At 41.3% G+C, this 27904-nt stretch overlaps 1 protein-coding gene across 3 annotated transcripts in view; it reads right to left on the bottom strand.

Moving 5' to 3' along the window:
* Window positions 1–27904, bottom strand: part of PTPRG (protein tyrosine phosphatase receptor type G) — a 393194-nt gene that overhangs the window by 13865 nt on the left and 351425 nt on the right. For all 3 annotated transcript variants that reach the window (XM_075183332.1, XM_075183334.1, XM_075183333.1), the window contains 11 exons: window positions 21842–21933; window positions 13178–13274; window positions 11085–11167; window positions 10712–10846; window positions 9096–9230; window positions 8751–8923; window positions 7698–7833; window positions 5592–5738; window positions 3935–4028; window positions 2121–2197; window positions 1465–1593 (listed from right to left, as the gene is read on the bottom strand). In XM_075183332.1, the coding sequence (XP_075039433.1) occupies window positions 1465–1593; window positions 2121–2197; window positions 3935–4028; window positions 5592–5738; window positions 7698–7833; window positions 8751–8923; window positions 9096–9230; window positions 10712–10846; window positions 11085–11167; window positions 13178–13274; window positions 21842–21933 (1298 nt within the window). The remainder of the gene's footprint in view (window positions 1–1464; window positions 1594–2120; window positions 2198–3934; window positions 4029–5591; window positions 5739–7697; window positions 7834–8750; window positions 8924–9095; window positions 9231–10711; window positions 10847–11084; window positions 11168–13177; window positions 13275–21841; window positions 21934–27904) is intronic.

Here is a 27904-nt window from a genome sequence, read left to right as displayed (position 1 = left end):
TTCTATTACTCACTATAGCAGCGTGTTCCACCAACATTCATTTTTATATAATGTTGAGACCATGTTGCTGCGGTTTTAAAATTGTTAACCCTTCGCTTTACAGAGAAGATACATAAAAAAAATATGTTTTTCTAACCATGAGCCAGTAGCAAAATGAATAACAATGCTTGCAGTCATATTACCAACAATTTGGGGAGGGATATACCCTGTATACATGTCTGAGACTGTGTGGTGCTTCTGCACTAATTATATATTTTGATAAACGGCCGCAATGCTGATAAGACCTAATTGCTTTGCAGAGAGGGACCCCCGCGTACTGCTTTCCAAGCCCCTCACACCAGTAATAATGAAATAATGATGCGACTGACAACAACATTACAAACACGCAGGGCACTTGGTGTGAATGCAGTCGTGTAATGGGTTCTTCTTTCTACTTGCGACAGCCAAATTTACGGCTTGTCCTAACGATGACAGCCCCTGCCACATAAATTACTGGCAGTCTATTTATTGCAGCGCTAACCTAATGTTGCTGTAATTTACTGTAGTAAATTGTGTCTACCTGTCGTATTAGTAAATTTGCATTGGAAGCGGACAAAGGAAATCTCATCTAGTACAATTAAAGATAAATAAGCGGATGCTGTCTGCTCTTATAAGCTGCCCGTCAACAGGCAGCAAACCAGAGACGGCAAATATGGACACAGAGGTTAATCATTACAAGGGGATAGGGACCTTTTCTGCTCGGCCACTTCAAATAACAGAGTCTTTATTAGACAAACACTGCCGAGCGGATATGGGTATATGGATCATAAACATACATTGTCAGTGAGAGTACTTGTACACTTTAATTACCAGAGTCAAGTCAAAGTGAAGACAAACAGTGTAAAAAGGAAATGGCTATAAAGCACTATGCTGTAGCTTATTACAGCGTAAAACAGTCCATAGTCCACTATCCTTATTGCCGCCACACAAAGGAATCGGCCATTTTATAGGCTGAACCAAATAAATAGAAAGCAGCCAGTGACATCACTGAGGCACAAAATGGCTACCTCTGTTTGCAGAGGACGGTTGGTTGGCCACTCAGATCCGCATGTGATAAAGATTTATCAACCCTTCTTAGAAGGAAAAGCTGAGGTGTTGCCCATAGCAACCAATGAGATTCCAGCTATCATTTATCTAGTACATTCTAGAATGTGAGAGCTAGAATCTGATTGGTTGCTATAGGTAACAGCAACTTTTCCTTTTTTGTAGATTTCATAAATCTACCCCGGGGACCTCTTGGATATTTAAAAACAAAACTGAAAAACATCAAAAAGGTTTGAATAGTCCTGAAAAATAGCCTTTCAATTACATGAGTGTTAGAGCAAGGGTTGTGTGGAATTATCGAATGCGCTCTCAGACAGAAACGATCCTGTAAAACATGCAAGTCATGAGATTCAAAAAGCAATACACCATGATACTACTTACCAAGCTCTGGCTATCTGGTAACATGACAATGATCTGTGCATTATGATCCCATATCATCCGCCAAAAGTCTTTAGTGGTGTGCGGCATGGGGTGTTGTGTGATGATGAACTCGTTGCTTCGTAAGTAACCCTGCAACACAAAACAATCTTCTCATTTAATGATATTTTAAATAAGACTACATCATATAAGTATATCAGAGATAAAGTGACAGCAGGAACGTAGTAGTTATATATATATATTGCTTTATATCACAATCTGCAGATTTAAACTAAACATTTTTCAACTACTGGGGAAGTCTCTACCTGCTGATTTGACACAAAAATTTCCTTTTTATGCTACTAATTGTATTGTAGTTGGCAGGTGTCCTTAGCCATTGCTGAGCCATTCTGAGATACTGGCACTCCATTAAATTGCACAGTGCACATGATATAATGTATTTAACACATAAAGCGCAGTATGAACAGTACAGTATGAAGGGTCTCCGCATTAGGCAGAGATCACAGGACATACGCACTGACATAATAGCACGGAGCGCCGTCATACCAAAACACCCAGAAATAATAATATTATGACATTCAGAAACACATTTACGGAAGTTAGATGCTGTTTGCTCAATGCAGCTTCAGTAATAATGAAATAACGGCATGTTTTCTCACCATGATATAAGAAGCATTAATGTAATCCGTTCCTTTTATTCCTGGCAGTGGCGCTAGACCGACTCTTGCTCGCTCGGCTGAAGAAAGCAAATATAACATGTTACAAAAAAGCCCGATCACCGGTACTTCATTTACCACAGACACAACTTCTATACCCTGTACACAAGCGCGTTGACAAACTCCTTGCTCTGCCATAGATCGCCGTTATATTTTACTGAGCGTTAAGGCTGGTGCCCGTTGCGGGCAACATCGAAATTGAGGCAAAGCAAATGCTTGTTAGAAAGTGTGTTTACAGCTTGGTGTTCTCACATTCTTTTCTTTCACACTGAGGGTGTAACTTAAAAGCTAGAACTAGCTGACCTAACTTAGGCCATGTAAATCAGAACAGCTTGCGTATTTGTGGTTATATAAAGAAGTGGAATTTGCTCAATCAATTTATAGGCTATAGCAGGTGCTTGAAAGGGTGGGGTTATCCTGAAAGGAGCAAACACACAGAGAGATCCCCCAGCCCACTGCTATAGCCAGCAACAGATCTGCCATTTCTACTGTAGATAAAAATGCAAACCTCTCAGTTGCACACATTTGCAAATGTATGTCAAAGCCACGCGCCTCTCCACGGCGCTTTTGCTAATAGGGTGGTCCTAATTCTAAACAATGAGAGTCCCATATATTTGGGCCATACATATGTGTTTTTAAATTGAGAGCTAACTTACCAAAGAGGTACCCCAGAAGCCTCCAAATAGCAATCCAGTGTCAGCACTCCCGCTCAGCTACTGACACCAACATGCCTCTCAGACAAATAAAGAAGTGGAATTTGCTCAATCAATTTATAGGCTATAGCAGGTGCTTGAAAGGGTGGGGTTATCCTGAAAGGAACAAACACACAGAGAGATCTCCCATATGCATGGCCTAAATATATGGGACTCTCATTGTTTAGAGTTAGGACCACCCTATTAGCAAAAGCGCCGTGGAGTGGCGGGTGGCTTCAACATACATTTGCAAATGTGTGCAACTAAGACTTTTGCATTTTTATCTACAGTAGAAATGGCAGCTCCGTTGCTGGCTATAGCAGTGTGCTGGGGGATCTCTCTGTGTGTTTGTGGTTATAGCCTGTCATTGTTCTTTCATTATCCCTAGATGGGTCTTCTAATGTCTACATGGAGCACATAACTCAATATGCTGTAACCAAAAGCCACCAACCAGATCTTCTCTTTCATTACAAGATATGTGTCTGGAGCATAAATGTCATTTTTATTCTTAAATATGCATCTAGGGGTTGCAAAAAAATTGGCTTAAAAAGATTAATTAAGATAAATGGTAAAATGACAAATTATGTCCTTAAAATTTCTACTGCTTGTTCAACTTAAATGTCGCCACCTTGTGCCGTCTCTCCTCATTCTATACACATCATCGGCAGATGTGGCGGGCGATAATGCTGCATGCACTTCCTCCACCTACACTGGTTATTCCTCTACCTTATGTATCAATTGTCCCCACACCTTTTAGATTGTAAGCTCATATGGCAGGGCTATCCTCACCTTCTGCTTCATTCCATTGTATGTCATTTGTATTATGATCCCCTCAATGCTTTGTAATGTGTCAGTGTTTTATATATAAAGGATAATTATAATAATGATGCACTCCATTTAATTTCTAGACAACTCTTTCACAGATTCTAAGATACAGTAATTCCGTGCAGGAGCAGTGGGAGGGGCCGGAGAGCTGGCCAGGAGTATACAGGACCACACACAATGTAAATGACGATTAGATTATATTGCTACAGCGAGTGCGCGACCAGGGAACCGCTTTCTTACATGGCACAACTGATGAATTCCTGTTCTTCTCTTTGTTACAATCTTTCTGGGCGCTGAAGCATTCAATGTATTTTGCATTACACTGTGTAACCAGCTGAAAGATATAAAACACAGTCTAATGTGAGTTATGTAACTGGGTGAGTGCGAGACACAGATCAGCAGGACAATTCATAATGCCGCATAAGAGGTTTCCCCTGCAACCTGCCCAGTTTGGGTGATTAAGTTACAGGAAGAAGAGAACAATTCGTCAGCTAATAATGAGAGATAAGTCTACTGGTTATAGAACGGACGATCCCTCTTATTTATTAAAGTACCACTTTCAGCGTTAAAGATTAATACGCATTTGTCTCTTACCTACACCCCATGTATAGTAAATAGGGACCTCGCTATGGAATCACTCCCAGCGCGCTGTCGAGGAGAGAGGTATCTATACCTCTCTCATAGTGCGCTATAGAACGCTCTACTGAGCTCGCTGTGAGCTGACTGTTCAATCTGCTGTCGGTGGCTGTTGGCTTTGGGTAAAGTGGGTGGTCTAGTAGGGTCCCCCATTTACTACATGAGGGGTGCCACCTTTACTTTATCATTTTATCCTGGCCAAAGTGACTATTCCCCCCCCACTGAGGAAATGTATAGTGTATACATATATGACGGAACATGCAGGGCCATCTTAACAACATTATGGGCCCTCGGGCAAAGCAGTGCACCGGGGCCCCTAGATATAGATATAGATATATAGATGTATACAGATACAGATGTAGATATATAGAGATAGAGAAAGATAGATGTACTTGCTCAGTGACCCTTGTAGGTTTGTTTTGCAGGTTTTTTTCTTTTGCAGGATTATTTATTCTCATTAAGAGCCGTGACTATGGGGCCCCCTTGCCCGTGGGGCCCCCGGGCAGCTGCCCATCGTGCCCAATACAAAAGATGGCCCTGGGAACATGACATACATGAAAGCTCCAATGGGGCAGGGACTGATGTGAGCAAGTTCTCTGTACAGCGCTTAGTTACCCAATGGCCATAATATGGTAGCACTTGGCGTTACACGTTGCTTTCTTTCCGCTGCCAAGTGATGGACTATTCCTGGCCCAATCCAGCTATCTGCATCACGTAATTTAGTATTTTATGACACCAGTCTACTTGCTAATCGCTCCATAGGTTTAGCACTGAAATATACTCCAGTTAGACCTAGAGATATTATCACGTTCTGCAAAAGAAACTAATAATACTTGTTACATTAAAGGGGAAATTGGCCACCAGGTGTATTCCTTACGGCCAATGGATTTTACAATAATAAAATCTTGCAGGTGAAAAACACACATTTGTATCATACTTTGAAGAGGAGCGAATCTGATTTTGATAAGCACCCTGGAAACATTCAATATGAAGCAGTGAACTTCCATCCGTGGGGACACAAGAACATTTTCTCATCCCACCACTCAATTTAATATTTGATGAGTACAACATATCCGTTGTGCCCAGGGCCGACAGTCTTTCTAAACACAGCTACTTGGATAATCAGAAAGGAGATGGAATCCCGGGGTTTATGTCATCAGGGGTCTGCATCATGCCTTTTAACCTGCAGGATATCAATCATTGTACACTGCAACAAGTAGGAGCTTATCCTGTGTGTATATTCCCAGGATATCAGCATTACCCTGAATTGCTTCTCCAGTCTGGTCTTGCCTCCCGCTGTGGGTGTCAGGATAGTGTTCACATAACTGTGTAACTGGTTCGAGCACACTTCCGTCTCTTTTCCCGAAATAGCTTCTAACAGAGCATCATGAATAAAAATATATTGTTCCTAGGAAAAGACAACACAAGATTGAACACTTGTTAGAGAGACTAAGTTACATGTAAGTCACACATGTATATATTTTTTAATTTAGGGCAGGGCTGTCCAACTGTCGGCCCTCTAAGGCTTACTAGCAGCCTACAGTCTCCAAAAACCCAGCCGGATGATATTTATTTTTATAGTATTGGTCATGTAAACACACAGCAATATGTGCACCCCCTATGGTAAACATTTGGCTGCACTCAGCGAGGTCTAAGTTTTACTAGAACTCCACAGTGAAAAAGTACACTAGTGATTTAAATTGAACAATAAAAAGTTCACCCTCAAAAGGGGAACTGCAGAGATTGTAAGATGGCCTAGAATCTGTACCGCACACCATGAATTATATATCAGTGTTTTCTCAGCTAGCAGACTGACAGTATCTCAGCCACAACGTGCAATGCCTCTGATTAGCTCCGTGTCGGGGATGGTATCTGATCTCAGGTAATGGTTCAGCTAGGGAACAGATTCAGGCTCCACAAGTCACATGTGCCCAGGGGTGCAAGCAACGGGCGGCAAGAACAGTTTATGTAAGAAATCGGTTTTAGAAACTTGCTTCCTGCTGTTCATAGAGTAAGAAGTCAAAATAGGAAGGGGGGTAAAGTATGCTTCAATGTGTATTAGATCTGTCACGGTGTCGATGGAAGAGAACACTTTACTATGGAAATCTGTCAAGTAAGTAGTGTGTATGTTTTATTGGTGCAAAGTAAAGGAAGTGATCTACAAGGATATACTGTGAGGTTTCAAATGGTACAAGTTCATATGTCAAGAAACAATATTTTGGACCATAGAAAACAGCCCTGGCATAGAAATGGCAGCTGCCAGTATTGGTGTACATGGATCATTTCATCATTTACTGCTTGGCTCATTACTACATCGCTCTATTGCCACCAAGACTGACATTGTGCCGTATTACAGAGGGCTCAGGGACTGGACTTCAGAATACGGACTGACTGAGGCTGTGAAGCCCACATTACCAAATGGTTGGGAGCCCGGAGCAGACTGCCAAATCTAAAGTACACCTGCCCTTCTGGCAAGTATCAGAGCTGCCAGTCTGGGCAACATACACTACCTACGCACACATTGTGAATCATTACTCAGAATGCAGCTCATCAGCTCACTATGAGTCAGTAACATCACTGAGTCAGCTATAAGTAGGCTGGATGAGAAGTCTTCTGATCACTGCACTAGTGACTAGCACCATGCCTCATGGATGTGAATAGGTCCTAGAGCAGGTCTAATGCCTAAATCAGGTGCGTTCCTTGAAGTGTCTAATAAACCAACATGTATTATTTCTGCAAACCCAAGAATGCAATGCATTATTTCTTATCTTAATGTAAACAGGAAGCAAACCTTGTGTGCTATCTGCATTATTATTAAAACCAAAATTCTATATAGACATTTGCTGGTCCTGATATTTGTTACTATAAAGCTATAATGTAGGTTGGTTATTGTCTTGGAGTTCTACTGGCTGATGCGTCTGGATTTATAGAAATGGAACAAGACTAACAAAAAGGTCATGTTACACAGGTGGCCCAAATGACATGGCTTCAAAAAAATATATTAAAGGTCCTAAAATAGACAGAAAGAGCAACAGCGCCACCTACACCAAAACAGTGACCGACTCTGAGCAGGTATAGCCCCTCTATACACAATAGCGAATCATAGAGTAAATATATATATATATATATATATATATATATATATATATATATATATATTATAATGCTGCCTGTTTGGTTTAGCAGAGAGTACAGGTGGATATTGCCGATCACCTGACCATCATATTGTTATCCCCAGGATGAAGCTAGATCTTCTGAAGGACGGCCAGACTAGAAACACGTTACTGTCATTTCCAAACACAAAAGATAACCACATTTGCTTTGCACCTTCCGTTACACAATTACACAAGAAGGGAAACCATGTTACCTCCGTCTGGACGAGGTAGTTCCGCTGCGTTCTGATGTGTTTCAGAAACCCCAGAACATTAACTGTGCTCTTGTCTTTTATCTGTTGCAGCATACTGTCAATCACAATGTACGTTCCTGTCCTGCCAACGCCGGCACTGCAGGAGGGAAAAATGGCCAGTTTAGCAATGGGACGGCATGCATTAAAAGCAGGGGGGGAGGGGAGGGGGGGGGGGGGGTCTAATAAGGGACCTGTGGTTTTAACATATAGGACTCGTCGGCTCGTGCCGCAACGGTTTCTGAATAGATTACAAGAATAAACAACTTCCGTAGATTAAAATCACTCTCTGCTACTACATATACTGTGTAAAACATTCAAACACATCACATTTTGCGGCTCAACCGAAATTGAGCCTGTCCATTCACCAGGAACTAGTGACGTCGCTGAGGCACGAGGCATGAAGTGCCTGTGTGATATTATCTGTTAACCATCGCGCACATTAACATAGGGTTCAAGGACGCCACCACTTGCAGCAAGGTCATCCAGTCAATGTTATCCTACATGCTGCGGAGAATTCACTGGGATAGGAGCTTGTTGACACCAGTGTGTACCCACAAGCTAAAATTTCATCTCAATGTCATCGACACCCCAAAATACTACAGCACTGCAGGCTGGGAGCGTTTAAAGTTGCACTATCACTTCTTGGGGTTTTGTGCTTCCACCCCTACTTTAATTTTTATTTTTGCCACTTTATCCATGGAAGTGCATGTTTATGTACCCAATGGCTGTACAAATGGAAGCAGACAATATTCAGCTTCTCAATTCACTACATGTCTGCCACCGCTATGTCTCGGCGACAAGTATTCTAAGATCATCAGAGGATTCAGCTTGGTCTCCTCCGTTCCACTGCCTGAGGGCTTCTCTGTTCTCCTGCAGCTTAGCTGTCTCCACAATGCTGTGTTCTATCCCAGCCCGATAGATCATTCTATTCTATTTGAACAGAGATTGTTTTGAGGGTTTGTTAAAGCGCTTGGAAAATGTCTCGCACGGCGGAAACAATACGTAGAAACACACCTGCAGTGTACCAGCACCGGCCCCATCTCTGGCAGCTGAGCGGCAGAGGATCTCCGTACAAAGGTGAGGACCGGCAGTGCGTATTCCGGTACGCCCATGTCCGGCCATTGTGTGTAGTGATACTGAATAACTGTTCTTTCATTGTGACGACTTTTTGGGTTCCCCTTCTGACCCTGCCATGGAAAGAAAAGACAAAGTTATAGACAGGTATAGTGTATTTTAAAATGTATAGCTCAAAATGCTAATAATTCATCAATAAAAATAAAGAGAGAAAAAAAATAATTAAATCCGTGTTTGCTTTGATTCACGACGCGACAGATAAATCTGACAAACGCAGTTTCTCACCTTTTTCATCTTCACGTTCCGGATGGTGAATTTGCGCACTGTGTAACAGGCGTACACCCTTGTGCTCTTCAGGGTCACCATGATGTTCCCGTACTCCTCGCTGTTCTCTGTCGGCCAGTACTGGTCACATTTCCTCTGTAGATGGAAAGTTGTAGTTCAGTTTTATTGTGATCTTTTCATACCAGAGTCTTTCTTATGACAAGTTCTTTCTCACTGAGCTTAACCCTTCGTTCCTGAACACCGGCAGTGCTTAAAAGGAACTCCACATCTAGGAAAGTACTAACAAACACCCAGCTCACTCCTCTTACTGCTTATACAAATAACTAACACTCTTCCCTGTTGTCATAATACTTCTCTATAACATGACCCCATCACCGAAGCTGTCTTTGCATAAACTGAGGGCATATTGAGATTACATCTATAGGGAGCACGTGTTGGTTTTAACCGTTCCCTTGGATGTACTTTAGCCATTTAAGGTAGCTGGTTAATAATCGTACTTTATGTTTTAACACCCTACAGGGAATGTGGCTCTTGAATATTTTCATGACCATTGGAGTATGATAATAGATCCCTCTACACCAGAGGGTTTATGTGTGTATATATTTTGTGCCTGTTGCTATACTATGCAGGAGCTTGTGCATATAATATCTAAATAACAGTGAGCTCTGATTAATTGTTTATAATGGGTTAGTTCTGATGTCATCATGTCAGTGCTCATTAGGAAAACATGTATTGTAGGGAAATATTGCACTCATACTGTGAATCATCACACATATTAGAAGTCACCTTGTATATGTGTGACCTCTATCATAATCATCACCATTTATTTATATAGCGCCACTGATTCTGTAACGCTGTACAGAGAACTCACTCACATCAGTCTCTGCCCCATTGGAGCTTACAGTCTAAATTCCCTAATATACACACACACACTAGGGTCAGTTTTTTGATAGCAGCCAATTAACCTACCAGTATGTTTTTAGAGTGTGGGAGGAAACCCACGCAAACACGGGATGAACATACAAACTCCACACAGATAAGGCCATGGTCGGAAATTGAACTCATGACCCCAGTGCTGTGAGGCAGAAGTGCTAACCACTTAGCCACTGTGCTGCCTCTATAAAAGTATTTGGCCTGTGGCCTTACACAAAACGACTTCTATTCACACCGAAGGGGACATCTAATATTCTTAAAATTTACAGTAGGGAGTTAATATACATTATAGGCTACATTTTTTTTTGTGGTGTAACAAGTGCAATATTTTAGTGTTGCCCCATGTTTATCCTCACCCTCCATTGCTATGAATGTTGGTAAAACAATGGATCTGGTACTTTTCCAACACCACATATAACTATCCTAACTTGTTACGTACTACACTTTATTTTCCTAGCGGCTGCACTCTGCCGCAGTGTTCCTCTGCCGCACATTAATCACTAGAGAGCTCTTTATAAATGGACGCGGTTATCAGACTGGTCAGGCTAAGTCGGGGGAATTGAACGTTGATCAACGCTCACCAACCGTAAATTATTAAATCTTTCTCGCCTCCAGAATCCATACATCTTTCAGGAGTATTGCCGGAAGATAATTAAGCGGCATACCAGTCAGACCCTACTTACTCTCCCTTTCTCCACCAGATTCGTGATCATAACAATAATTCCGGTGTTTTGCTCCCAAATCATCCTCCAGAAGTCTTCAAAAGTCGACTTTAAAGGTCCCTGGGCAGCTATGTAGGCCTTTGCTTTGTTGTAGCCCTTCAAAGACAAGCAAAAATAAGATGAAAGCTGCCTTGTGGCAAACAAATTAATTATTTAACAAGAAGATAAAGAGAAATATATTTTATGGACTGAATACATGATACGAACTGTCCTTTGATACAAATTAAAATAAAAATATAAATGGATACAACATAGAAAAAAAAGCATTTCAAGTAACTCTTCTTTCACAACACATTTCAGAATCATGGCGAGCAGCCCTATGAAGACAACTTACATCAACGTAATTGGCATTAATGTAGTCACTGTGCTTTGAATCCTTGCCGGGAAAAGGCCTCAGTTTCACTCTACTGTGATCATCTGGAAACAGAGAACATAAAACAAAAATTAACTCAAATTATGAGATGGCAAAAAAATGATATAAACATGTTAATTTTAATAATAAATGGGCTACATGGTCCTTTGTGATTCACTTCACTATCAGTAAGGAAAGACAATACAATTCCATGTGGATGCAAAGAGGTTTTAGAAATCGCAAATTATGATGCAGTCTGCTGCTTTTTGTTGAGCTGTTCCTTTACTTATTATCACTGTTGCTTGCACCTATCAGCAACAGATCATCAGCTTAGCATCAGCGACACCCACAGGTGACATATAGGCACTACACTCCATGAAATCAAAATGTCTGCAGATGTCAACATAGCTTTTATATATTTTGTCCTTAGCGCACTTTTTAACTTCTACTGAATATAGGACAACACTAAGCAAAGTCCTTCCTAGGAGGCAACCGTGACATGAGGTTAGCAGAACCGCCAACATCAACATCATAATCTCAGCTGGCAGGTTCTTGTGTTAGGTGGCGTTACTCTCGGTGAGGTTTGAGGAGTGAGTGTCCCCTGCTACCTACCTTTGCCTCTGCCCTGCAGGCCGCCAGAGGAAAACATACTTTAGTGGCAATAAAAAAAATCTATAATACAAATTGAACCAATATAAAGACATCTTCGAACATGCACAAAGATATACGGAAAAGTTCCCAGGCAATGGCCAAAATGAAAACGTTGGAGAGTGCATTTAACTAGGTCATCTATACAAATCACATTATAAGCTATGTCTCTATGTCCTTATCCATTCTAGGCTGTCAGAGGCACAAGGATTACAGACAGTAAACGTGTGATGTACATAGCATAAAGAGACCTCTACAGACAAAGCCTTATCTCACATACCGTCAGTGCTGCTCTTGACAGTTCTACAGATATATTTCTAAAGCTGGGTACACACTACAGAATTTTCCACCAACTTTTTATGCCAATCGATTTTACATGTGATCGATGTTCCGATCGCTTGGTCCATGGACTGCATACACACTAGCCTTGTTTAGGACGATAAAGGGAAGAGTGGACGTCCCTTTAGCGACTTTTTACAGCCATGTTGTCGGAGCAATGACTGTAATCTCGTACTCGCTGTTGTGGATCGGTCAGAAGTTTATACACACTACACAGCGGAAACGAGATTGGTACGAAAATATTAAACGATACGACCAACCAAATGAGGCGACAATCGTCCATTTGGGCAGACTTTCGACCATCGTGTCACTGCACACACTGACCCGACTTTTGAACGAGCGGCCGTATGTCGGATGATTGAGCCGATTATTGGACGAAAACCGTGTAGTATGTACCCAGCTTAAGCTGTAATATATGAAGCATACTTGTCTACTCTCCCGGATTGTCTGGGAGACTCCTGAATTTCGGAGAGTTCTCCCACATGCCCGGAAGTGTATGCTACCCTCCCGAATCTCGCCCAATTTTCTTGTGAAGTGGGGGGGGCTGTGATAAAGCAGCTCTTGCACCTCCCCGGAAAGCAGGCAACATTATAAGTATGATATAAAGTAAATATAACAGGAAGAATCAGGGTAGGTGAGGAATGAAGGGATAAACAATTCTCTTTGACAGTAGTCACAAAAACCCCTTTTGTATTATCATTATTAAACAGTATGGAAATTAAGATAACACAACACGAGCTGTAGTCAAACTCTGCTACTTGTCTACGTTCCACACGGCCCAGAATGAATATTACACATTTCTAATTTACTTTCAATCAGTAGAAATTGGAGCTGAAATCTGTAGCAGCAGCTAATTAACATTTAATACTGTGTGTGGAACAGTGTTGGGAACAAACATCCACACATTTGGCAAAGAGACTTGGAACACACGCGTTTTTTTTTTTTCCCCTTTTGTAACAATGAAGTATTTCTGGAAAACGTGCAATGATTAAATATTCCACTGCAGATCAGATAAAGGAAAAAGCTACAGAAGAGAGAAACGCGTTGTCTTGGTGTGAGAGGTAACGGAGAAGCAGAAACCGACTTACATGCTACAATGTTGATATATCTGTTTTTGTGTTTGTTGTCCGGATGATTGGAATGTTCCGCTGTGATGTTCATGTCAGACGTACACCGCTGAACTTCCTATAAAAGGACACAATGATATATGTCAATAAAGGCAGTCCATTCATTTATCATATCAGAGCTGAAAGTAAATTTTTTAGTCCTACAAAGATTAAATATATTAACCTATAAAACACCCGTGACACACAGGATCTCATATCCCGCCCACTCCCAACACCTTAATCTGCCAAACCCCACCAATTACAACCCACATCTCCTCTCCATAGACAATAAACAGTTTAGGCCAGGAAGCAAAATGACCCTCCAGAAACAAATCTATTGCTATTGGGAGGTATGGCTTAAGGGGCAAACGCAGGATTTGTAGAGGGGAGGTTTTCACACCACGCCACCAGTGGGTGTGACCAGCATGCATGGGGGCATGGCTATAATTTTAGACATTGCTTGGCTGCTCTCCAACTCTTCTTATCCCCATAATATACATGGGCAATGCTGCGTGCACCTAACAAGCAGAGCTGTGTGAAACGGGAGCAGGGTCCAGCCACCTCAATTATACAGTGCCCCAGGCTTGGAGGGGGGTTTCCAGGCACTAGGACCGCCCCCCCCCCTCGGTTTGCTTATGGGTTTTATGTTGGTTTATAGTGTTCTGCATAAACATTGTCTTGTTCCAACAACCTTTTGTTAGATGCTTAGATGATTAAAAAGGGTGTCAATTTAATACCTTGTTATGAGTTATGCTAAATATTTAAGTTACTGGTGGCGTGGGTGAATGGGAAGCAGTTGTATATGATGTCAGGCATGAGTGGATATTGAGCTAAAATGTATGATTGTATAGTAATTAGGAGCATTTTCTTGTAATAGTTAGTCTGATAGATGATCCTAGCTGTGAAAGAGTTAACATCTCTAGCACTATTTTATAATGATCATTTAAGACGTTCAGAAGAAGCTCTGTAGTTTAATGCAGCTATTTAGGCTTAGAATAGATAAATCCCGTTGGTGCATGTGTTACTTATCCAACACAACACATAGCATGAAAAAAAATAAAAAAATCAAATACCTAGAAAGTAGTTGCTAAAAGCATGCTATTCTAGGAGGTCTAACAGAGGTCACTTCATGTTCTATGACTAAGTGTATTTAATCCTCCTAAAAGTCTATAGAATTCATAATACCGAGATAAAAGACATAAACTGTAGGGCTTTAAAATATGTCATTTTTATAACCTCTTTAGGTATAAGCAATGCATATTAATTTGAGTCCTCTGCTCTAGAATTAATTCACAAGCCTTGGTTTAGTGAATAGGTAGGAGTTCAGGGATGCTAAACCATTGCCTGCTGGATAGCAGGGTATTAACCCTTAAGGGCACATTTATTGCAGGATGAAAAGGCCTAATTGCCAGCGACTTGGCTCTTTCTAGCTTCACCCTATGCAACAAAGACCGTCGCATTGGGCTAGATTGTACATCTGTGTTAAAAAGGTGTCACTGTGAACTTTATTTATTATTTGCATTTATTATCCGTTATTTATTTGCAGCACTTTACAGAACACATTTGAAGCATTCCCATCACTACTGCCCCCATTGGAGCTTACAATCTATATCCCCTACAGCTGTGTAACCTTTTATACAAGGTATAAACTTCTCCTTTGCATCTGCTATTGAATCAACCTACTGCAATCCTCTATATTATTAAATAGAGCCAAGATTTACTTAGATTTGTCTTGAGCCCTGATTTCATGATCATTTGCAGATCTGTTCTGGTAAATTAAGCGGTCATTTGACAGTCATTAAACTATTGATAAAGGAATTGGTGATTAATGAAATAAATGCACAGAGCAATAATTTGAAAAGATTTTTTTTTTATCCATATTAAGGGAAAGGGACAATCATTTTTTTAATATTTATTAATAAATATAAATATAAGTCAGGGCCAGAGCTGATTTAAATAAGTAGTCCAATGTGGGCAAGCTTAAATGAAATGGAATTATTCAGCAGCAACATAGGGGCATATTTAATAAAGCACGATAGTGCTTTTAACGGGTCATTAAGGTCCCACAGTGTCCTCCGCAAATTTATTAAGGGGGCATCGCAGCAGATATCATGGATATCTGCTGCTTTGCATTCCTCTTCGTTTTTGGGAGCAGTCACCATTCAACAGAATGGTGACTGCTCCTGGCCGCAATCTAACAAGTCCCGAAAAAACATTTTTTTCGGGAACTTGTCATGTTAATGTACGCCAGCTGCAGCTGGCGTACATGAGGAAATCTAATGCTGTCAGCTCTGCTCCGGAGAGCAGAGCTGGACAGCGCATGTGTGGAGGGATCACATGATCCCTCCCTGTCACTCACAGCTCTCTCTCTGCAACTATCGTTGCAGAGACAGGGGATCTGTGTGCGCATGCGCAATTGAAGAGTAAGGAGAAGACCCGAAGACAGCGCTTCCGAAGAGGCAGGTAAGTATGATTTTTTTTTTCACAGAAACAGCAGATTATCGGGACTGCTGTTTCTGTACTCCGGTTTTGATAAATTTGAGAAATGAATCAATACTTATCCGTCCGATAAGGATTGATAACCATTTCTCTATTTCAACGTTAAATGATAAATGTGCCCCATAGTCTCCATAACCACAACGCTTCATAGTGTAGACATCTCCAGGTCTCTCTCCGGTGATGTTACAGCCAGACAGCCGTTAGACTACCCGCTGACAGTGGGAGGGAAATAGGTGATCACAGTTACAGCACACACGAATGTTACTGCTTAATAAAGTTAGTGGAATTCTCATAAAAGATTTAATACATACTTGCCGACTTTTCAAGGAAGCTGTCCCGGAGGGGAACCATCGAGGAGGCGAGGCCACCCGAATTGCGCTGTTAGGTCCTGCCACTGTCTATTTGACAATTTTGGGCAATCGCAGCAGGGGGCGGGGCCATGATGACGTGTTTAGCCCCGCCCCCACCCACTTCACCAACGGAGATAGCTGGATCCGGGAGGTTTGCCTGCTTTCTTGGGAGAACTCCCAAAATTTTGGGAGTCTTCTGGACATTCCAGGAGAGTAGGCAACTATGATCAAAGGCAACAATAGTGATGGACAAAGAGACACCCGTCCCTTTCCAGAACATTAGGAGTTACTGGCAAGTTTATACCAACTACTGTGTAATGTTTTCACACAGCTGCAGTACAACAACAAGGAAAAAAAAACAAAATACAACATTTTGCACATTTCCAGTAGTACAAAATGAGACCCCCAGACTAGTCCACTCTCTGTTCTATATTGGATATAACTGTAGTCAGAGAGCTGCTCTGTGTCGTATGCGACGGCGAAGAAGAGGAGTCACGTCCGCCTGCTCACATAAATGTATGGCTGAAAACCCCCAGGAGGATTCTAGAGTTGCCGGAGGACATGTACAAATCAATAAAAGAAAGTCTTATGAAAATGAAAGTAAAACTTGCCTGATATAACACACAATGTGTCTTACATAACTGGAGCTGCTGGATTGTGGCTGAGATATAAAGATCTCCAGCTTTCATTTCTATAGATAAGATGCACCGTTATCCCTGCAATACAGACCACACACTACGTAAAGATAGCCTGAGAACCGCAAGATCGGTGATCAACTTGCACAGTTCTGATTGGTCAGGTGCTGGGGTGAATAACTTGCCGTTAATGCAACGTTGATCGTACACGATCCCCCTACTACTAGATCCGCTATTTCTGGGAGTTTCCATCCTTCCGTAAAAAAAATCCATCAAAAACTCGCTTATTTAGAATCGACCCTGCTATAGTTGGTTTCCTTGAGATAAATGTCAGAGTTGATAGATTAAATCTGCGCCAGATTTGGAATCCATCATTAATTTCTCATTTATTTTTAACCCATCGTTTAGAAACTTCCGCCTAAACTTGTTTGAAATCTACATAGTTAAATCAAGAAGGACAAAGCTTGTAAAGGAACCTAAATTATGTCTTAATTTACTTTAAGTCTGGAGGTTATTAAGGTCCAATTTAATGCTTTCAACTTCCTAAGTGAAATATGAAAGCTGACTGATAAAGGAAATAATTATCAGCGCACAGCTGCTGCGCCAGCCAGGGGAAGCGTGTCAGATGTATTATGCAAACAGCAGATGTGGCTTTATTTATCTACTAACAACAAAAGCATCATACATGCTAAATAAATAGGATTCCAGGTTATATTCGCGATCAGCGGCAACATAAAACCACTGACAAGTGAAGTGAATAACATTGATTATCTCGTTTCAATGGCACCTGTCAAAGGGTGGGATATATTAGGCAGTTGATGCGTTGAAGTTGATGTGTTGGAAGCAGGAAAAATGGACAAGCGTAAGGATCAGAGCGACTTTGACAAGGGCCAAATTGTGATGGTTAGACGACTGGATCAGAGCATCTTCGAAACGGCAGGTCTTGGGGGGTGTTCCCTGACGGCAGTGGCCTCTTTCAGCAGGATAATGCGCCCTGCCACACTGCTAAAAGTGTTCAGGAATGGTTTGAGGAACATGACAAAGTTTATTTTCCAAATACCCCAGATCTCAATCCGGCCGAGCATCTGTAAAAACACATCCGACCCATGGAGGCCCCACCTCGCAACCTCCAGGACTTAAAGGATCTGCTGCTAACGTCTTGGTGCCAGACAGCACAGGACACCATCAGAGGCCTTGTGGAGTTCATGGGTCGACGGGTCAGAGCTGTTTTGGCAGCACAAGGGGGACCTACACAATATTAGGCAGGTGGTATTAATGTTGTGGCTGATCGGTGTAGATATATGTATACATACATACATACATACATACATACATACACACATACACACACACACACACACAGACACGCATATTGGCCTACAAAAACTCTAAACATTTCACAAGGAGATACAGCCCCTCAACCCTCACAAGTTGTGTTTAGGGGTGGGATACAAGTTCCTGGAATCCCCCCCAAGTCAAGAAAAAGATTGTCAAAAAGATGCAAAGTAAAAAGTGAAAAAACAAACCTGCAGTACCACTTATTCCCACTAGGTACCTTCCATTCATACTGTATTTAATACAATGCAATGTATATTCTATACTAGGCCAAATTCATATTTTTATACATACCATACTGGTGTGCATTTTATTTTATGGCATGAATATACCAAAAATATTATATGATGCAAATTAAAATGATTTGCTTGTCACTGTATATGCATTTTCCACAAAGCCCGGCCAGCATGCCCCTGCACCACCATCAGAGGGCACCAACGAACGACTCCTAGGCGTGAACAGCTGCATTTATGCACCAAATCCCAACCACCATGTCATATCCTATGTCAGTGTTGGCTAACCTGTGACACTCCAGGTGTTGTGAAACTACCAGTCCCAGCATGCTTTGCCAATATATAGCAGCATATTGCTGGAAGGGTATGCTGGGACTTGTAGTTTAACAACACCTGGAGTGTCACAGGTTAGCCAACACTGTCCTATGTCCTGGAGAAATTCAAATTGGCTAAACAAAAATAATAAGGTTTTGCCTTTGCATCCATAATGGTGTAATCATGTTCTTATAAATAAATGAGGAAACTTTCTATATCTACTTTAATGCTCCCTAAGAACTTGTGTCTGAGCGAGTACCAGTTGTGGCGTTACATGAAGGCTTCTCCATCACGTAAATACTCTGTACAGAAGTAACGACACACAGTCGGCCCGTGCAGAGGATTTGACACTGCGCTACACTTGGCCCTAATTAGAGCTCAGGTTCAGAGAAGTGCAGCTGATTATTTTGAATAATTAAATGGTGTCAAAAGCAGCTGTGAGATGCGGCACCAGGGATTTCAGCTCATAAATAATGGAGGCGATGGCAACACATGTGATCAGCCTGATCACATCCCGCTCCCCGGACAATGACTGTTTGCCCTGAATATTATCAACACTCTCACGGCTGCTCAGTCAGCCAAATTAGCTGCATCACCCAAACACAACCGGAGCTCAATTAACACAAAGTGCAGTTCATGGGGGCTTTGCTCTGTAATACACATTCAGGAGAGGGGCTAGCTGACTGGGGTGAGGGGGGATTCCTTGTACCAGGCCAGAGATGCGAGTTCAGTGCCCTGGAAGTAATGCAGATTTCAGAGATTAGGTGTAAGGATTTGATGGTCCTCAGGATGGAGAAATACACTGACTTACAATGATCTCATTAACTTACATGGAACTATCCATAAGGCAGGCTTCCAGCTTTGTCCCTGGCACACTAAGGCAGAAGCCACTCGTGCGTTTAGATGGTCTACAGACCGTGCATTGCATCCAACTTCAATCAATTATCTGTCATCACCAACACAAGTCCACTTTTTGTAATGAAACATGTTTTGTTTATTGATTGCGTCTCTAATTCTTGCTAGACCCAGCAGCCACCATGAATAATACTAATATATATATTGAAACAAATGTGTTACCATCTATATATACACGTTCCTACATCTGATTGGGACGGCATCATTATTGTTTCACCTCGGAGGTGTCTTTTTATTCACTGACTGGTTTTATTAAGTGTTGGCCACACTTCTTCTGGTTGCGCAACCATGTTCTATTGATTTTTATTTTATTTACAGCCGCGGCTATTTATATGCTGTTTAAGCGTTGGATCTTATATCCTCATATTACATTTATATGATAGAGTGATTGTTGATAGAGTGATTGTTCACATTGTTTTTATATTGTGTATCAGGTTTCTGGCTCATGCCAGGTCTGTGTTGGATATATTTTATATCTATATTAAAAGGTTCCATTAATTGTCCAGTGCCTCTTTGGATTTTTCAAGAGATCTCCATTTGGTCTAATCATCAATCCTTGTACTCATTCAGCAGCGCTACCCTTATCTTTTGCTTGTTTGTGTTTATCACTATTCTTGGTGGCTGGCAGCAATCCACCACGGGTGTGCAGCAGCTGAAGAGTACTTGTATGTAGACTCTTTATTATTTTATATATTCTCTACTGTCTATTACTTTGTCTGTGATTCTATATCTAGAGCTATCTCGGTAGGCTCTCTGGTGTGCGCCAATTTAACCCCCAGTGGTTTACTCACCCTGAATAATACTGGCTGACCCCATTGGGGAATGGTCTTTATCTTAGGGGAGTCTGAAGCCTATACCAGGCCTGGTCAACTTGTGGCTCTCCAGGTGATCTGATACTACAAGTCCCAGCATGCTTTCCTAGTAGATAGTCTGCCGATAACTGGCAGAGCATGCTGGGACTTGTAGTTTCACATCACCTGGTGGTCTCAAACAGTAAAAGACTGCATATGCACGTGGATAGGACACAGGGCCTCCTATCTTATTCTCACTGACTGCAATAGAGTAAATAATCCTGATTTTATATTCAGCATTGCTGCCAGCTATACACATCTGTTTACCTGGAAATGACCAGTCCTAATGTTGGCATCTATGTTGTCACCTATTGAAACTTTAAGCTATTTTGCTGACTGTGAAGGTGGTGGGGAAATGGCCATAACAATATTACCCGAGTTTTCATCAAACTGGTCGGTTAGATGCCCAGGGATAATCAGATGGAAAGTTACATCGGCTCACTTTTGGGCAGATGCCCTCAAACATGGCCAATTGCTATACTCTGTGATCAGGTTTACTGGGCACAAGATTGTCTTTAAAAGATAACGTTGCCCTCAACTGTATCCTAATCCCCAACTAGATTGCTAGCTCTTAGGGACAGGGCCCTCTCCACCCTTGTTGTACATCAGCACTCATCTCATAGCTTGTCACTGTTTTTATGTATCCTGTTCCACCACTGTCCAGTGCAGGGCACCAACATGGAGATTCAAAAGACAAAAGAAGATAATAATAGTGAAGCAAAGCCCCATATTCTATCCAGTGTAAAGAAAAGGGTTTGGAAATGGTTTAAAAGAAAGACAAAAAAAAAAAAAGAAAGTGTTATTGTTTGTCACCAGATTCTTAAAAACACAATTCAATACCTTGAATAAGACGACTGATGAACAACGACAGCATAAAGGTCGCTTAAGATAATATTGTATAAATGTATTCCCTGTATAACTACCACCAAAACACATAACCACAGGGTTCTCTATGGAGATAAAAAAATTATTCTGGAAAACAAAGCTTCTTATCAAAGGGTGACGGTTAGGGAAACTAACAGATAAAACAATGGAAGCACAATTTAAGCTGCGTTTGTTATGACCAGCGGACCTTTGTCTTTTCTTTTTTTTTTTACACGAAAATCCACTTTTTGCGTCTGAATCCTGTTCTGGCTGGACGTGCCTTAGGCAGTGGTCAGAACAATTGCATGAAAGGACCATTTATTAATCAGCAACATCACTGCATTGTTAGGCTGAAGAACCCCTTCATGCCCGGCCCCAGGATCGCCTGTGTGTCTGGGTCACATCTGCCTTCAGCGTGACAATATCTCTCACTTAACTGCCACCAAATGACTTGGAACACAAAGATCATTTATTGCTGCTCTCTTAATCGTGCGCGCAAGTGCGCACCATATGGTAAATGGCATCAAAATAAAACCGTTCCATATATCATTATGGAAGGATAAAGAAATCATTTCATTTCGCAGTAGTGTTTTTGTATATAAAAAATTAAATTATTAAAAAAACAAAACAAAAAAATACTCCGTCGTACCTCAAAGTCTTCTGAAAATCCATGCTGGTTGTTTGAATAGAGCTCGCTGATATGTTTGATAAACTGTTTGATTGAAATAGCTTCCATGTCATCTGCAGAAGAGGAACAAGGAGACATAATGATCATTTTTCAGGCTGGTATTATCATCCGTAATAACTGATAAAAGTGGACGATCTAGTACAAAAAGAACAGTCAGTCATTCTGTGCAACATAATAATTAGAATATACACACAATAATAATATCATTGATGATTTTTAAAAGCCCCACAGGGCTCTGCAGCACCAGACAGTGGGGAAAACTGGGACATGCATAAAACAGGGACATACTAGGCAGACAAAATGACTGCAGACATGAAAACAAAGGGCAGGGAGAGAGCTTACATTCTAATTGGAACAAAGCCCCGCTGACACAAATAGCTGTATACACATTCGGAGGTTTACAATGAGTGGCGAGTGATTTGACAGCCTTTCCGAGCATGTTTGCAAACTTCTGAGATTAGCTACATATAGCGGGAGCGGACATCCATCCTGCTTGATTGCAGAATTGACACAGTAAACAGCACAGAGGAGAAAGCCAGTTCTTTAAGCAGATTTGCTCAGTTACTACATCCATAATCATAGGGACTTTTACTAGATTTGCAGGCTTGCAAGGATCTTTTCTACAGATGCTCAGAGAGAGTAGATTATGGATGCACAAAATATTTGTATCCGTTACCGGCGTCCAGAATTTGAGCATGACTAATGTGCTTCTTGGGCCTAATTTCTGCTTATGTAGAATTTATTTTGAATGCAGTTTCCTTTAGAAGAAATATAACTTTTTAATGAATTCTAGCTAAAAAAATTGGGTCTGTAAGAGGAGCCCTTGGAAAACTTGCTGGATGTTCTAGACACCGGGAAACCGACTGGGGTAGGGTTTTACTACCACTGTTAACCAGGTGCTTGTGCAGCTTTAAATGCATTACCTAAATGTAGACATTGGATTAACATCAACTCAAACATGTAAAAAGTCCAAAGTGCTGGCAGCAAGCAAGAGATTATAAATATTTAAGAAACGAACTGTGTCAACAGGAGCAGCCAATGCAAACTAATACATGGGAAGAGTTGGCTGTAGGTCGCTTAAGTAATATTTAGCTATACAATACAATGGTAATTTTGCTTAGTTCTCAGTTCCATTGACAGGCAAGGATTCCAACATTTATTGTATTGTGCTAAAAGGACATTATCATTAGGTTTTATTCTTAATGATCCTATCAGTTACTCACAACAAAGGGTATCCTAACAGGCAACACTTACATTTGCTTTGTGCAACAGCTACACAATTCCAGCTTTTACATGCGTTCATTAGGACTATAAAGGAGAGTGAGAAAAGCCCATGCACTGTGACATCATCAAGATGCCAGCTTACGGTACATTGGCTCTAAATGGTCACATGAGCTCAATGCCGCGGGAACATCTGCACACACCGGAGAGGGAGGGGCGCAGTTTTATAGCGGATTATTCCAAATAACTTTATATGTGTGTTAATAACTGTACATTGATATTGGGTGTCTACTCAGACTGTACATCTGATTTCAAACCTCCCTGTCTGGTATGCTGTAAAAATAGTGGTCTATAATCCATGTTTACTAAATAAAATCCGAGATAATTTTTTCCCTTGTTTTATTGAGTTGGAATCTTTGCATGCAGGTCCCTACAAGAGCCTTGCACCTACCTCAGTCAAAACTCAATTGGTGACACGTCTTGCACTATTCCTGGCCTGAGCAGCCTGTTGCTCTCCAGGAGTTGTGAAACTACAAGCCCCAGCATGCTTTGCCAATAGACAGCAAGTTGAGAGCTGGCAAAGAATGCTGGGAATTGTAGTTTCATAACATCTAGACAGCCACATGTTGTAAAGGCCCCCGCTATTCAGTGGAAGGGTCCCATGCAGACTCTCTCAGCTATATAAGCTAATTAGGCATAATAAATGTATCAGTTCTCTGCAGTCATTAAAAGTGACAATGTCATTACGACTGAGGGAGAAAATAACTGTGAAAACAGCTGTACAACATAGATGACTATAATCCAATTCATCCCAATAATAAATTGAAATACATTTTGTTCAAATACAAGTTACACCAAAATAATTAGTCCCTTGTTCGAGTCTACTGCAGCTGGATCAGTGCATTATTGAATAAAGTCGGGCGCAATTATTGCGCAGAGCACACGATAAACGACCGTTTGGTCCGATATTGCAAGAGAGTGTCCGCTCCCACGATCATGTTCTATCTTATCTAAGCACATTGTATCATTTGATTTACTTCCTAAAAATCACGATCAACGATGAAACGATGTTAGGCAAATTTGGAAGTGTGTTTGGTTTTCTAAACTTCAAAATCGAAAAACCAAATCGCACTCAACCTTTTCGCAGATGGTTATGAGAGATGCAGATCTCCGATCTGACGGCATATGTGCAGGGCCGGATTAAGGGAATGGAGGCCCCTGGGCTAAGGGGGCCTCCATTCCCCCGTGGGAGCCCCCCCCGTGATGCCCCCCCCCGTGATCCAAGCTGCCCGCGCCCCCCACCCGGCACTTACCTCCTTCTCTGGCGCGCTGTACTCTCTTTACTGAGGAGATCTCGTGAGAGTGAGACTCACGAGACCTCCTCAGTAAGGAGACTACAGCGCCAGAGAAGGACCGCAGTGAAAGTGCTCAGCAGCACTGATCGCGCCGGGGGCGCCCCCGCTCCCGACCCATCAATACTGCTAGTGAGCACTTTCAAGGGCCCCCTGGATGCCATAGGTCCCTAGGCTGTAGCCCAGTTAGCCCTATGGTTAATCCGGCCCTGCATATGTGTACGCATGAATCGACATGCTCATTGGGACTCAGCTGTTGGTGACATCATTACAGAAGAAAGATCGCATAGGTATATACCCAGCTTTAGACGCTTGTGTCAAAGAATTGGTTAATAAGGGGGCAGCTTAACCGGGCAGTGGGGCGATTCACACAAGATACTGGCCCCTACTGATGGAATTTGACCTACAGACCTGTAATAGTAAGAATATAATGTATTTATGGACACTGAAATAACTATGTGTATTAGGTCACTGACTTTAGTGAATGAGTTTATTCACGGAGTAACTGCATAGGGATAATTATGATTTTTAGCAGAAATCTTATTTAACCACTAGCAATATCAGCAGCTAATGAAACGCAAGCCCCTCAGTGCCAGTTACATAAAACTCCCCTAATGGTGTTTTTATGCAATGATTTAATTTTTTTTTTCAGAGGTGAATGCAACACTTTGGATCTCAATAAAAGACACATATGTTGTCAAATTTGCATTTTGAAAAGAGTTTAATATGGCGTACAGAGACTCTTTTCAAGCGTTTTTATTATGAGAAACAAAACTAATATCTGCTTGTACTATTCAGCCTTTTTACAAGGCAATAAAGCAGATGCTGTTTCTCCCCACAGGAAGTAATGCATTGGAGGTGAATTCATTAAAGGTAAACTAAATTATATCTTTTCTTTAATAAGAGAGAAACGTGTGTGTCTGTGTCAACAATTATGAGAAGATGCAGCCATTGTGCTGTGTACGGGTGCGATGTGGCTTAAATATTTTTGGCAGTGGATAAATACGTGTCCATAATCGTTATGTCACATAACAAGGTTTATTTTAAAGGGCTTTAACACATAGTTGCCTACTCTCCCAGAATGTCCGGGGGACTCTCGAATTTTTGTAAGTTTTCCGGGACAACATCCCGGGTCCAGCTCATCTCGTTTGTGAAGCGGGTGGGAGCAGGACTAAACGAGTCATCCTAGCCTGCCCCCACCCACCCACCGATAGGCTGAAATGGGCAAAGATTGACAGCGGCGTGGCCCAACGGCGTGATTCACGTGGCCACGCCCCCAAGATGGAGCCCCCTTCCCGGCAGCTGGCTGCAAAAGTTGGTAAGTATGCTTTAACAAAAAAAAGTTACCTATAACTTATGCTCTGTAGGTAGTAGAGGTAGAGGATCTATTGTCTCATATACTTAGGGGCAGATTTACTGAAGCCTCTAAAAAGGAAAAGTGGAGGCGTTACCCATAGCATCCAATCAGATTTTAGCTATCATTTACTACAACGTACGTGATAACTAATAACTAGCATCTGATTGGTTGCTATGGACAACATCTCCACTTTTCCTTTTCAGAAAGTTTAATAAATCTGCCCCTTAGGGTTCTCTGGATAAGGGTTTTTTTGCTCTTAATTTGGAGCACTATGTATAAAGTAGAAGGTACCAAATTACATTTAAAAATTCCTTTACTCGTTAAAACTGTTTAGCAGTGGTCATCACAGTGAAGGAAGAAATCCTTGCTGATCAGGTCATTAACACCAAGTTTAGTAATTATGGACTTTGCTTGTATCTTGTTTTATGAAAACATCTTTAACATCCGGTCATTTTCACATAGTTTGCATACCTGTAATTAGAGTTTATGGTGTGACGGATTTTATCGACTCGTTTGATTCAACTCATCAGAACATTTGAAAAGTAACACACATTATTTCCTAGGTAGTAGTCCACACCAGTTTGGATACATAAATAACTAATGTAACCCCCTCTTAAAATCAGACGTTTCTATAATATAAATCACTCAGTGTAAGAAGCCACACCGGCTATTTTACTGCACAATGTTCTAGGTAATAACCTTTGTTCATGTTTGCCAAAAATGAACAATGTTTTCATTACCGTAACTGCGGTACTTAAGTGCAGATACATAGAAGAGAGGTTACTACAGGACATCAGAGCTAATGGACTCATCATTTTTTTCCTTAGGGTTTTGATTCTAGCAGCTATTAATAATTTAGAGCCAAGTGTCTTGTGATTACCATGGCAACCACAGTCACATGATATGATGCAGTAAGAAAATGAGGCTTTGAAAGTTAATTGTATAAGACCCGGCCCCCAAACTACTCTCCGTCGCCATCACATGTCCACCAACTAGCTTTGCAACCAAATGACGTAGACTAATGTCAAGTTACATGCTTCCAAGCAGTTCGATTTTGTAATGCGAAGCCTCCTAGAAGGACCAGCATCATCTTAAAAATGGACAAAATTTAATGATAAAACACAAAAACAAAGAATGTGGGACTGAACATTGAAGCAATAATAATATAAAATACAGTGCCTTAATCATATTAAAATACACAATTCAATCTTATACTTTCTGCTATCATGTAAGTTGGTGTGGACGGTCCCGTTGGCTGAAAATCTTGGTAAATGAATCTCATGTGATCATTCAGGGCCAATGTGCTGACTTGCTACAGTTTGATGATGCCAGGAGCATGGTGAGCATATTATGTAGATCTGTCAAGACGACAGCTAACACCATACAGACTTGTAGATGGATAATACTAAAAAAAATAAATAATAAAAACTAAAAAGCTGTAAAACTCAGTAAATGTAACATGTTTATTTATATGTTGCCTGGGAAAGAAGACACAAACCCTGCACAAAATCTATCATTTAGTGCATTAATTACACCACACATCAGTAGCTCTCAGGAGAACCAATAGGATAAAATACATGAATAACTAGCCAAATAAATGCCACAGTGCAGAATAGTTTAGCAACAAACTACATAAAAACAGACCAAGGCTTTTACCATTCAAGGTTATTTGAAGATCGGGGAGTTCTGAAAACAAAGCATGCAAATGGCATCTTTGCGCATTAATCTCCTATTTATTTTGTTAGTTACAGCTTCAGTGTCTCGGTCCCTCCAGAGACAGTTTTAAAGGATTTGTAGAATTTCTTTTTATTTTGCATCTAAAACCGCTATTCTATCATTTACCCTTTCTATACACTCTCTAGTGGTGTGTATATAGCACTTGTCCTCACCCTATATGGGGACCCCTCTGTCTAACGCGAGCCCCCTCTTCCACGGTGTTCAAATCTGATGTTGGTGGCAAGAGGATACAGCATACGGGTTTGGCTTTAGAATAAGGACTGGCTACATCCCCCTGACCAAAAAATGGCAGGACACTCTGGGCAGCACAGTAGTTAGCACTGCTGCCTCAGAACACTGGGGTCATGGGTTACATTC

This window comes from Mixophyes fleayi, chromosome 8, assembly GCF_038048845.1.
Source record: "Mixophyes fleayi isolate aMixFle1 chromosome 8, aMixFle1.hap1, whole genome shotgun sequence".
Classification (NCBI taxonomy): Eukaryota; Metazoa; Chordata; class Amphibia; order Anura; family Limnodynastidae; genus Mixophyes; species Mixophyes fleayi.
This window is presented reverse-complemented; position numbering and strand designations above follow the sequence as displayed.